The following is a 12,047-nucleotide window of genomic DNA, read 5'->3' as shown; positions in this document are numbered from 1 at the left end:
AGCATGTTTACGGTTTGAATGTGCCAGGCAGAGAATAGGCTGTCAGAGACAGCTCCTCTGCGCTGACAGCACCGAGCACCGCGCAATTACACGCAGGTGTTTACCCATTTAGACGGCCCAAAAGCACTCATTAGAATTTGCAGAACTCCAAACTGCACTTTTACCCTGCCAAAAAAAGAGCTCATGACTTTCACCATGAACATGCAACGCTGTAGGACGGAACCGAAGCCAAAGTCTGATCACAAAGTCGTTCATTAGCCGGCGGACTTTCGGAGGGGCACTCGCATGCAAACACTGACTTTGCGGGAGACGCACTCTCTCGCTGTCTTATTCTCCGTTTACAATCGAAAGCTTGTAATAAGTCAGTTAACGACACTCGATGTAACGCCTCGTTTGGCTTGCGCTGCGCTCGTGAAAATACTCGTGCTTGGATGATCCATAAGCTGACTTGTGACTTTTCTTAACACATCTCTTATGAGCTATGATGTGAAACCTTGCGTGTTGATTTTTAATTAAAGTCTTAGGAATTACTGTGTGTGGTGTGATCAACCAATAGCAAAATGTGTATGTTTATATGCGCTCTTGTAAATCTGTTAGCAGGCTCTGCTTTCCTGCCCTGGTGCAAAAAAGGGGAAGAAAGCTATAAGGATGTTTTTGGTGTCTTTTGCAAAATATTGAATTTGGCCTGTGCTGTTGACAAGAAAAGGTTTGTTTGGATCCTACCAATGTTTCTGCTCTCACGTGAACAAGAGAACCTGGAGTCTTAATAACAGTCTGCATGTCACCAGGATGCTTCCTGTGGTTATAAATTGGGTTTTCAGTGCAAGGGGGGAGGGCTTTACCAAACGATTTTTCTCACTGATATATTTTCCCCAGCAATGAGGAAAGTCATTTGGCTTTCTAATGTGTGTATTACAGCAAAGTATTTTGACACAAAGTTGTATGTTCAACTGAGAGCACCACACTGGTTTACATACACTAAACATGCTAATGAAAGCATATGAATCGTTTGCAGGCAGATCTGTACCTATTTGTATCCGGTTTCAGCTTTGTAAACCATATAAAAACTCCCACATATGTAACAATGACTTGGTTTTTTAACTCTCTTCACTGGCTGATATGAGCAATTACATGACTAATCATTAGTGAATGCTTTTTTTACAGCTTTTTTCTCTGGTGTGAATAATTCCTGTATTTTCCTTGTGTTTTGGGATATTTTTCGCTTTTCCATGTGCAGAAGGAAGAGCTAGATAGTTTGGCTTTATATGACTAGAAGAGGAAATTCTGGCTTCTTAAACAATGTTTGTTACTTAAATCTTTGTAACTTTATAGTCTTTTTTTACAGCAGTTGTATATGAGAGTGGGTGTGTCTGTGCATGCACGCTTTTCGCAGATTATTTAGTACTGCTATGTAGTGTTGTATTGACAGTTGTTAACTGGCAATTTCTTTCGAGCAGTTTGCAAACTGATTTCTACTCGTATGGAAAATCGCTTACCTGATTCCTGTTGTGTAAAGCCTGTTTAAATCAGGTTTGTTTGTGTTTTACTGCTTTCAATTCAATAAAAAATATTTGAAAATCTTGAAAGTTGTTTTCTGGAACTCTGTGAGACACACCCTGGTTTGGGTGGACCTAAACAATATCATGCAAAAGCAACTGGGTACGAGAAGCTTTTCTGTGGTAGGAACTTGTCTAACCTCTTTAGACCATGACTTTTTTTTTTTTTTTTTTGCACTTCAGATTTTGACTGATGCACAGCTGTTTTAATTTAACTGGATTCCAAGGGTCTATTCTCCTCCCAATTATTTATTGATTATTATCATGAGGCCATTTCATTGTATAGATTTATTTCTACTGGGTCTGCTCAGTGCACGTTCACCTACAACTTGTGTTCATAAGAAAAAACAAACATACTTCATCATTTTTTTTATTTTTTTTTAATAAAGTTGCATTTTCTTGCAGCAGTACATTCAAATGAGGTTTAGGGACTGTTAGGTATTAAGAGCTTGACAAACAGCTAAACAAACAACAAAATATGTACAAAAAATACAAAAAATATCAACTGGAAATTTGGAGCTTTTTGACAATAATATTACATTAGAATGCGCTCCAGCATTTAAAGCGTTCATGCCAAACCCGCATAAAGTGACCTAAAAGTTCAACCTTTATTGTATCTAAAGTACCAAAAACATTGACACATAATCTTTTTTTCCATTCCCACATTTACAGTTTTGTGAAAATGAGGATGAGGCAAAATCTCTAACTTTCAGATTCAAGATATACAATGACCCAAAAAAAAATCAATAAAAGCTCATGTTTCGGTACAAAGTTTGATGCTTAAAAGTCCGGTTAAGCTCCTAAAACTGATCTTATGTCAGTAAGGTAGACTGACAATTAAAAAAGAGAGAGAGAGGGAGAGAAAGAGAAAAAAGCTCATTGAAGCAAACTTTGCTCTGTGGACTAGTCGAAATAATGAAAGGTCCGTGATCCCCCCTTTTTCTTTTTTCATTGGAACACCACTAGCATGTCTCGGCAGATAAAAGGAGAAACACTTTGCAATTACAGTAACTACTCTGTTTATCAGAAACATTTAGAAGCAGCACCCAGGTCATTCATCTCTCTCCAGTTACTAATTACAGAGATAATAACAGGTAATTAATAAAGCATGTTCAACTTCTGCGCAATTAAATACAGATTAGTGTTGATTCAGAATATTATATAATACATCTGGGCTGTACCACTTTCTATCTGTCTTAGAGTGAAGTCAGTAGTGCATCTGTGAAGTGAGATCGGAAACTGTAAGTCTTATCGGTCTCTTAAGTAGGTCACAGAAAAGGGGAGATACTGACAGACACAATAAGCGGGAGAATGGAAGGGAGTTCTCCTATAGTATGCAGGAAGGTCAAAATGTTCAATTCAATGCTTTGATTCAAGCAAGAATCAAAGACTTAGTTTTAATAAAGTAAAGTAAAAAGAGTACCTTTTCCAATTCATTCACAAAAAACTAAACTGGAGTTGAAGGGCATTCCTTCATGCTCTGTCAGTAACAATAATTTATCTCTCAAAACCATGACCAGATACCGGATTCACACAATCTCATGAGCCCTGATGTGCATTAATTGGTCCACAAGACATTGATCCACAAGTTGTAGCAGTGACTGGATGTTAGTTCTTATTTTGTGTTCTGCAAAGACAAACAAGTGACAATAATGAGCATTAACACTACAGGTTACCTTAACTCTTTTCCAGCCACTGATGGAATTTTCCATCATTTATGAGACTTCAATTCAGAATTCAGGAAGCTAGAATAATTTTTTCAATTCTTTGTTTTGACATATTTCATGTTCAGATATTCAAACAACAAAGCCTTTTGGGGGACATTAAAGTTTTGTGAAAATGTTCAAAAATGCTGGCGGTGGCTGGCAACTTTTGTTGGGTAAAGAGTTCATAATAAAAATGAGAATGAACATGCCGTACCTCATCTTTAGAAGCTGCAGGTGAAGCATTTGGAGAAGCACTGCAAGACACAAAACAGTTAAGTTGTGATTATGAATTTAATTCTTTTCAGCAACTTCAAGGGATAGTTCACCCTATAAAAATTCAGTGATTGGTTACATTCTTGTTGTTCCACACTTCTCGTTAGTTACACTTTTGTGTGTGTGGGGGAAATTTTCAAAAACTAAATGATTTCAGACTTCAGTTTTGACTACAGTGGCAGTACAAAGGGATGAGCATCAAAAAGATCCTGAAAACACCATCAAATGAATCCATTCAGTATGGTGCTTGGTGCAGTTTTGACAGTTGTTCACGAGTTCACTAAAACTACTGAAAACACTTTTGTTAGTTGAAATAAAGCTGAAATGAAACGAAATCTAGATATTAGATGAAAAACTAAAAGAAAATTAGGAATGTTAGCATGGCAACTAACTAAAATATGAAATTATTAATAGAAATAAAAGCTAAAACTAAAAATATATTTAAACCCAAATAACACAAAAAAGACATAAGAAAGAATTAAAACTAATAAAAATACAAGCACGTAGCAAAGTTACAATAAAATGAAACTAATAAAAGCCATCTCAACAAAATAATATATAAATTATACTGAAATAACACTGATGCTTGAGCCAATGATGTTTGATGTTCATGATGTCCAATCATATTTCATCTGAGAGCTGCATATTTGCTTGATTTAAGATAGCGTATGACTTCAGAAGACTATAATATAGTGTATTGTAATTTTGGAGCTTGATAGCCCATGATCACTGGAAACTGTCATAGTATGGAAGATAAAGAATCCTTAAAATTCTCCTTTTGTCTTACAATGAAAATAACAGAATATGGGATTGGAACGACATGAGGGTGAATGATGACCGAATTTTCATTTTTGGCTGAATTATTCCTTTCAAATGTTACTTGCTCAGTCACCAGTACATTAGATATTATGCCCCTGAAATATGGGCACCTGCATAGTGAGCGCTGTGCACAGGCTCGTGAAATGAACGGGGTGTGGCGTTTTATTACAGACGTTCATTTTTGTTAACTTTGATGCTTGGCATTGGTCAAACCTTTTATCTTAGTATCCTCTGTGAGTTCCCTCAGGAATCTGTTCTAGCATTGTAAAAGGCCTTGAACTTGCGCAGGCTTGGAGAGCAGCCACGAGCAGTGAAGAGAATCCTCCTGAACACGAACAGGCAGCCAAACTTGCCAAACTGCTCATCATTTCATAGTTCACAATTTAGGTAAAGATCAGGCCATACTGATTTTAGATTACACACATACCCACAAACTGTCCACACACAACCTGATATCTGAGCTGTAGCTCGCTACCGACTGCAAAGCTAGCCTAACTTATCTGCACTTTCCTGTCTGGAAAAATGCTACAGGCACAGTAACCTCATGTGAACCCTTGGGCTTAAAGGAATAGTTCACCCAAAAATGAAAATTCTGTCATTACTTACTCAACCTTAAAAATGGTTCATATGACTCATACACCATATTCCAAATCAAGTCATATGAAGTCCTTTTTTACTAATAATGTCCAGTAAGCTGTTAACTGCTGTTACTGGTTACTAGATCACTGACACATTGAATAGACTCCGTCTGATTTGAAAATGAAAAAAAGAAAAAGAAAATGAACATTTACCTTCATGCATGTCTTATTAAGTTCATGCATTCTCTGGCAATCAAACACGTGACCTTGGTGTTGTTAACACACGATCAAATCAGATCAGATCAGAGATTCCGATTGACAGTACTGATTCAGATCGACCAATCAAGCTAAAATAACTTTTTTTTTTTTTCTCTTTCTCACACAAAGCTCCTGTATAATGAAGACGACGGGGAATCTACGGACCAGTTTTATGACAGTTTTATGAGAATTTTACACCCCTTTAGAAGCTTGAAAATGAATTCATTTGAATTTGCTTGAAAAACTGTGGCCAAATTATTGCTTACAATTTGTCATGTTGTGCCCCATGAATTAAAGGGATTGAAACAACATGAGGAATGAATAAAAGACGATGATCTTGATTTTTGAAGGGTTCAAATAAGGCTACTGTGCCTGTGCAAATCTCAGTGTGTGTGTTTTATGAGCGCGTGCATGTTGCACTTTTCCAAGACTTGGATCGAATTACCTGCTATAAAGTTCCCATCTATTTGAAAGGTTTAGACTATATCGCCGTGCAGGACAAAACAACTGATCGGATGTGTGTCTAGTCTGGTTTGTAACACAAGGACTTTCAGCATGTGGTCCTGTCTTAAACACAACTTTATTTAAAAGCACCACATCAAAAGCGCACTGAGTTTTACTGTCTGCACTCTAAGTGAAGTCAGGCAGCTGCTTGAAACAATGAAACTCACACACACTCCCGATCCAGCACATGCTCTTACATACACACACGTACCTCCCCGTCTGCCTGGAAGCGTTCTCAAAAAATTTGGTTTTGGAGGCGACACTACGGGAAAAGAGAGAAAGAAGAATACATCAATACATCGCTGATCGTGAACAGAAGTCATCGACTAAATAAGACTTGTTTTCTACGTGCTGTTGTTGTTTACATGCTGCAACGAGTATTACAGACGTGAATTCATCAGAAGACCGGAATCATAAAATCTTGAAGTCTTGAATCCTAAACGTGGAAAAGTAGTTGTTTCGAGTTCCGAGTCGCTCTTTGTGCTAAATTTCATTCACATGTACTGACATTTGCATTGAATCTCAGTGTGCTTGCATGTATATCTGCACTTGAAACTGCTCAGAAAATATCTGACAGAACACATAAGTACACAAACACACACACTAATATGCAGAAATAATTTGTGAAGTTTTTTAGTCATGCTTTTAGCATTTTTTATCAAATTTTTATTCACTTAAAAATAAATATTTTCTTAAAATTCAAAATGGACAACAATTTAACACCAAACATTAACTAAATGTTCAAACAATTAAACTTTTTAACTTATTAATTTATTAAACAAATAAACAAAATACCACATGAGAAAATCTGAGCTGTTGAACTAGGAGTATATATATATACTGAAGGAGAAGTTATGTTATGAAAGTCATGCTTGTATTATATTATATATTCGTATATAAGATTGATATTTATTTTCTGTGTTAAAGGGAACAGCATTATGCAGAGCAACAACATACTGTATTTATAGTCTCAGTTAACACATTCACATTCAAGCTCATCAGTACATTCAATTTATTATCTGTGCAGGTGATATTAATGAAATTATGTATCGATATATATATATATATATATATTTGAGTGAGTTAATTAACCTACGAGCAAAGCAGTTCAATTAAGTGCCCTTTTTTCCATCAACTATATTAAAATTATTTTATTTTCCCAGTAATTCTGTTGAATTTAAGACATTATTGGTTTTAATTCATGTGTAAATGGTATTATTATTATTATAATTATTCAAATTTGTATTATTAATATTAACAACCGTACTGCTCTTATGCTTTTTTTTTTTTTTGCCCTTCACGAGTAAGCAAACCAGGTACAAACACCTCTATTTCAGGGAAGAAAAAAAAAAAACTTTGAGACTATGCTGAAAACAACAACAACATGCTGAAGAAGTTCAACAACAAGAATGAGAGAGCAAGTATTCTGAGTGTATGTGTGTTCTCAGGAGAAAATAGATTGAGCCTTTCTGAGATAAGAAACAAGACAGTTTGACACCATGACCAGCACACCCACGTTTTCTCAGAACCGGAGTTGGTCTAAGATTACTGCTCCATGCTCCTGCTCATAGAATGGTAATTATGAGGATATGACGAGCTGAAATTTATACTTGATTCAAGATTAGCTGTCATATACAGATAAAGTCTGCTGTATATAACATATTTACAATGGCTTGTGGAAGGCTGCAGATGCTTTACTAACTCTCTCAGTTTTCTCAATCCCTGCAAATCCTGCACTGAAATTGGATATTTGTATTTCCAACCACCGGAACTCAACATTTTAATGTGACTGTCTAGAAATTTAATGTGTGTTTTTCTGTGAAAAGGAATTTGTTGTAAAAAAAAAGAAAAAAAAAAAAAGAAGAGATGTTTGATTAAGAATTCACTGCCTTTGTCGCAGAGGTTTTGAGTTTACACAGATGGAAAACAACTGCGTTAATGAGGACACAAATGCCGTTGAATTGACTTCTACCTGTGAACCATTAAAATAACTGTTGCACCATTTTCTGGATAAAAACCTCACAGAAAAGGGATCATTACTCCAGCTGCGATTCTTCAGGACTGCTGTGATGAATTAATGATGAGTTAAGAGCAGTCCTGGGTCTGAGTTAAAATAAAACAAATGCATACATTTTGGAAAAACATTTAAAACTATATGCAACTGTTTGGCTGTCCCAGTGGTCGCCGTTGGTTAGATGAACTATCAAATCACCCAGACGTTGTCTAGAAAAGGTCATCCCTCAAAACTATGTGAACCAGGAAACTTCCAAGAGGACCACACAACAATCACTCTGCAGGATCTACAACATTCGCTCGTTGACAACCGAGTAAACACGCACCAGCAAACCATTGCACTAGTCCTACAAAACACCGTGTTGTATGGGGAGGGTGGCAGCAAGGAGCCATTCCTCAAAAAGAATCAAGTGAAAGCATGTCAGGAGTTTGCCAAAACGCACAAAAGTGATCCAGCTAGGAAACAATCAGCTCTTGGTCAGTCTAAAACAATCTGGGTGGCACAAATCTACAGTTACACCACAAAAAAAACATCCATATGCTTTCCATATTGCAGTCCTGCCATCAGGTAGAGCAATAACCAAACATGTTAATAAAAACATGAGAGAACGAATGATGGATGATGCAAAAATCCAGAAAGTTAATGCAATATAGCGCATCAAAATAGATTGCAGCATGGAATAGTGTAATTATGAAAGAACAAATGGCTGAAATGTAACTAAATAGATGAAACAATAACTAATAAATATTTGTAGAGAGTGAAATCTATTGTGAACTTCATATTCATAGTCATATATTAAAAACATATTACTACTGCACAATAATTTCAATATTCAATTAATAAAGCGTGGACAGAGACCCTCTCACAACAGAGAGCTGAGTCCATCCTAAGTTCAGGTTTTGGTCTTGACATACATAAGTGGCAACAATAACAGGTGTCCAATGTTTAGGTTGAATTTCAAATCATTATTGCAAGATACATTTTTCCAAACATTTCTGTTTTAAAAAAATTGATATTTAAATTCAGTATTTCAATTATATACTATTTTCCATACTAAATTCTAAATTCAGTCATTTAAAATGATACAAGTGAATTTAGGGATCATGGCATTATATTGCTGTACGGTACAGTATGAAAAATGGATATTAATTTTAACATTTTAATAAACTTTATTATATCAGTAGTGTTTTAGGATTAGATGATGGAAAATGAAATCAATGAATGTACAATTATAAATCCAATATTGACCTAAAGTTCTGATTGAAGAGTTTTGGTGCTGATATATATAGCATGCACCCTTCAAATTGTGTAGCCCTACTTCAAGAGAACCTGTTTTAACCTGCCAAAAAAAAGCTTGGGAAAGAGTGCTTCCTTCAGAAGGTCAATGTCCCCAGACACAAGTCTAAATGAACATCACAGTGGCACAAGAACAAAAATGTATCTCAATGGCCCAATCAAAGTCCTGAACTCAATCCAACTGTGGCGCTACTTGAAAATTGCAGTGGACAGGTGTCGAGCAAGTAACCGGAACAATCTGGTGCAAATCTGCCTGGATCAGTGTGCCAAAATTACACCTGAGCAGCATGCAAAGCCGATATATTTTTCACCCAAATATATCTTGTCACTGCTGCACGGATGCCACGCTGATTACGCTGTGTGATAGGCAGCATATTTCAGCTTTTTGCAATATATAACACAAGAACAAAAAATAAATTACGCTACAAAAAAGAAATTGGAGTTTCCGAAAAATATTACCACAGAGAATCATTAAATCATAAATCAGCAGTAGCATCACTGTAAAGTAGGGTTTGTGGTGAGTGATGTGCACTCACTATGATGCTGGACTGTCTTCGTTTGGAGTTTTATTGAGGAGACGTGAGGGTGGATCTGGTGGTCGAGTGGGTGGCCGGCAGATGGAATTTTTCTCTGAGAAAGATCGTCCTTTCAGCCCCTGAGCCTCTTCTGTTACACACATAAACACACACCTGTTACAATCACAAATCATTGCTTCGGGATTGTTGTATGTCTGTGTTCTGCTGACATTGATCACATGGTCCTTATGTACTATGATGATTATTCAAACTCCAAATGCCATACTGTGCTTTTACATCACAGGAATCAGTTCTTTAGGGTTCACTGACATACAAAAGTCTCCATTATAAAGAAAAGAGAAATCTTTTAACAAACACGTGCATGTTCTTAGAAACGTGATCTTTGTTTTCATGTTCATTTTATGTTTTTTTTTATTTTGAAGAAAAGTTTCAATTAAGTGAGTCTGCATCTTAACAACTACCTACCAAAACATTTAAAATATATTTTCAATGTATTTTCAAGGCATTGTTTGTAGGCAAAGATACATTGTTTTCATGGATTATTCGTTTTAATAAATATCATTTTACAAACTTAACTAATCTTGCATTTCATAAAAAGTCATATTATCTAATATTTTAAGAGACTTATTGGCCTTGGTCATGAGGGTCTGCAGGGGTCTGATATCCTTTCATGTTTTATGTTTTTTGACTGGATGTTAATTGAACCAAGTGACTTTGATTTTTGGTGGACACTACAGTTTTTAAATATAGTGAATAATTTGTTTGTTTTTTTGTTTTTTTTTCAAAAAGTTTTCTTTAAAAAAAAAATAATAATAATAATTATATTAATGAGGCTTGTGACATCAGGACAGTTGTATCACACCCCAAAAATGTATATATATATATATATATATGTGTGTGTGTGTGTCTTATATTCTAGATTCATTGCACACAAACTGAAATATTTCAAGAGTTTTTAATTTTTTTTATTTGTTTGGTCCCACTTTATATTAAGTGGCCATAACTACTATGTACTTACATCAAAAAATAAGTACAGTGTACTTATTGTGTTCATACTGTAAAACACTTTTGCTGCTAATGAGGTGGGATATGGGTAAGGTTAGGGACAGGTTTGGTGCAGTTGGTCAGATACCGACTTTTTCATTTTCCTCAGCTGTAAGTCATAACCTTCAGAATAATTTTTTTTTTTTTAAACTCTTGAAATATTTCAGTTTGTGAGCAATGAATCTAGAATATAAGAAAGTTTGCTTTTTTTTTTAATTAAATTACAAAAAAATAAAGAACTTTTCCATATTATTCAATTTTTTTGAGATGCACATATAGGTGCATCTCAATAAATTAGAATGTCATGGAAAAGTTAATTTATTTCAGTAATTCAAGTCAAATTGTGAAACTCGTGTATTAAATAAATTCAATGCACACAGACTGAAGTAGTTTAAGTCTTTGGTTCTTTTAATTGTGATGATTTTGGCTCACATTTAACAAAAACCCACCAATTCACTATCTCAACAAATTAGAATACTTCATAAGACCAATAAAAAAAACATTTTTAGTGAATTGTTGGCCTTCTGGAAAGTATGTTCATTTACTGTATATGTACTCAATACTTGGTAGGGGCTCCTTTTGCTTTAATTACTGCCTCAATTCGGCGTGGCATGGAGGTGATCAGTTTGTGGCACTGCTGAGGTGGTATGAAAGCCCAGGTTTCTTTGACAGTGCCCTTCAGCTGCATTTTTAGGTCTCTTGTTTCTCATTTTCCTCTTGACAATACTCCATAGATTCTCTATGGGGTTCAGTTCTGGTGAGTTTGCTGGCCAGTCAAGCACACCAACACCATGGTCATTTAACCAACTTTTGGTGCTTTTGGCAGTGTGGGCAGGTGCCAAATCCTGCTGGAAAATGAAATCAGCATCTTTAAAAAGCTGATCAGCAGAAGGAAGCATGAAGTGCTCCAAAATTTCTTGGTAAACGGGTGCAGTGACCCCAAATCATCACAGACTGTGGAAACTTAACACTGGACTTCAAGCAACTTGGGCTATGAGCTTCTCCACCCTTCCTCCAGACTCTAGGACCTTGGTTTCCAAATGAAATACAAAACTTGCTCTCATCTGAGAAGAGGACTGTGGACCACTGGGCAACAGTCCAGTTCTTCTTCTCCTTAGCCCAGGTAAGACGCCTCTGACGTTGTCTGTGGTTCAGGAGTGGCTTAACAAGAGGAATACGACAACTGTAGCCAAATTCCTTGACACGTCTGTGTGTGGTGGCTCTTGATGCCTTGACCCCAGCCTCAGTCCATTCCTTGTGAAGTTCACCCAAATTCTTGAATAGATTTTGCTTGACAATCCTCATAAGGCTGCGGTTCTCTCGGTTGGTTGTGTATCTTTTTCTTCCACACTTTTTCCTTCCACTCAACTTTCTGTTAACATGCTTGGATACAGCACTCTGTGAACAGCCAGCTTCTTTGGCAATGAATGTTTGTGGCTTACCCTCCTTGTGAAGGGTGTCAA

The 12,047-nt window shown here is 36.1% G+C and overlaps 1 protein-coding gene across 2 annotated transcripts in view; it reads right to left on the bottom strand.

Moving 5' to 3' along the window:
• Nucleotides 1-1,913: 1,913 nt before the first annotated feature.
• The window catches only part of ophn1 (oligophrenin 1), a 38,170-nt gene continuing 28,036 nt past the window's right edge, over nt 1,914-12,047 (bottom strand). The window contains exons 21-24 of one of the 2 annotated variants that reach the window (XM_058774908.1): nt 9,541-9,670; nt 5,906-5,956; nt 3,477-3,516; nt 1,914-3,183 (exon numbers count right to left, since the gene is read on the bottom strand). In XM_058774908.1, coding sequence (XP_058630891.1) covers nt 3,172-3,183; nt 3,477-3,516; nt 5,906-5,956; nt 9,541-9,670 — 233 coding nt within the window. In that variant the 3' untranslated portion in view covers nt 1,914-3,171. The remainder of the gene's footprint in view (nt 3,184-3,476; nt 3,517-5,905; nt 5,957-9,540; nt 9,671-12,047) is intronic. The other variant, XM_058774909.1, reaches the window with a different exon arrangement.

Source organism: Onychostoma macrolepis, chromosome 05, assembly GCF_012432095.1.
Source record: "Onychostoma macrolepis isolate SWU-2019 chromosome 05, ASM1243209v1, whole genome shotgun sequence".
Classification (NCBI taxonomy): domain Eukaryota; kingdom Metazoa; phylum Chordata; class Actinopteri; order Cypriniformes; family Cyprinidae; genus Onychostoma; species Onychostoma macrolepis.
The sequence above is the reverse complement of the archived record's forward strand: the minus strand, read 5'-3'. Positions and strand labels throughout refer to the sequence as shown.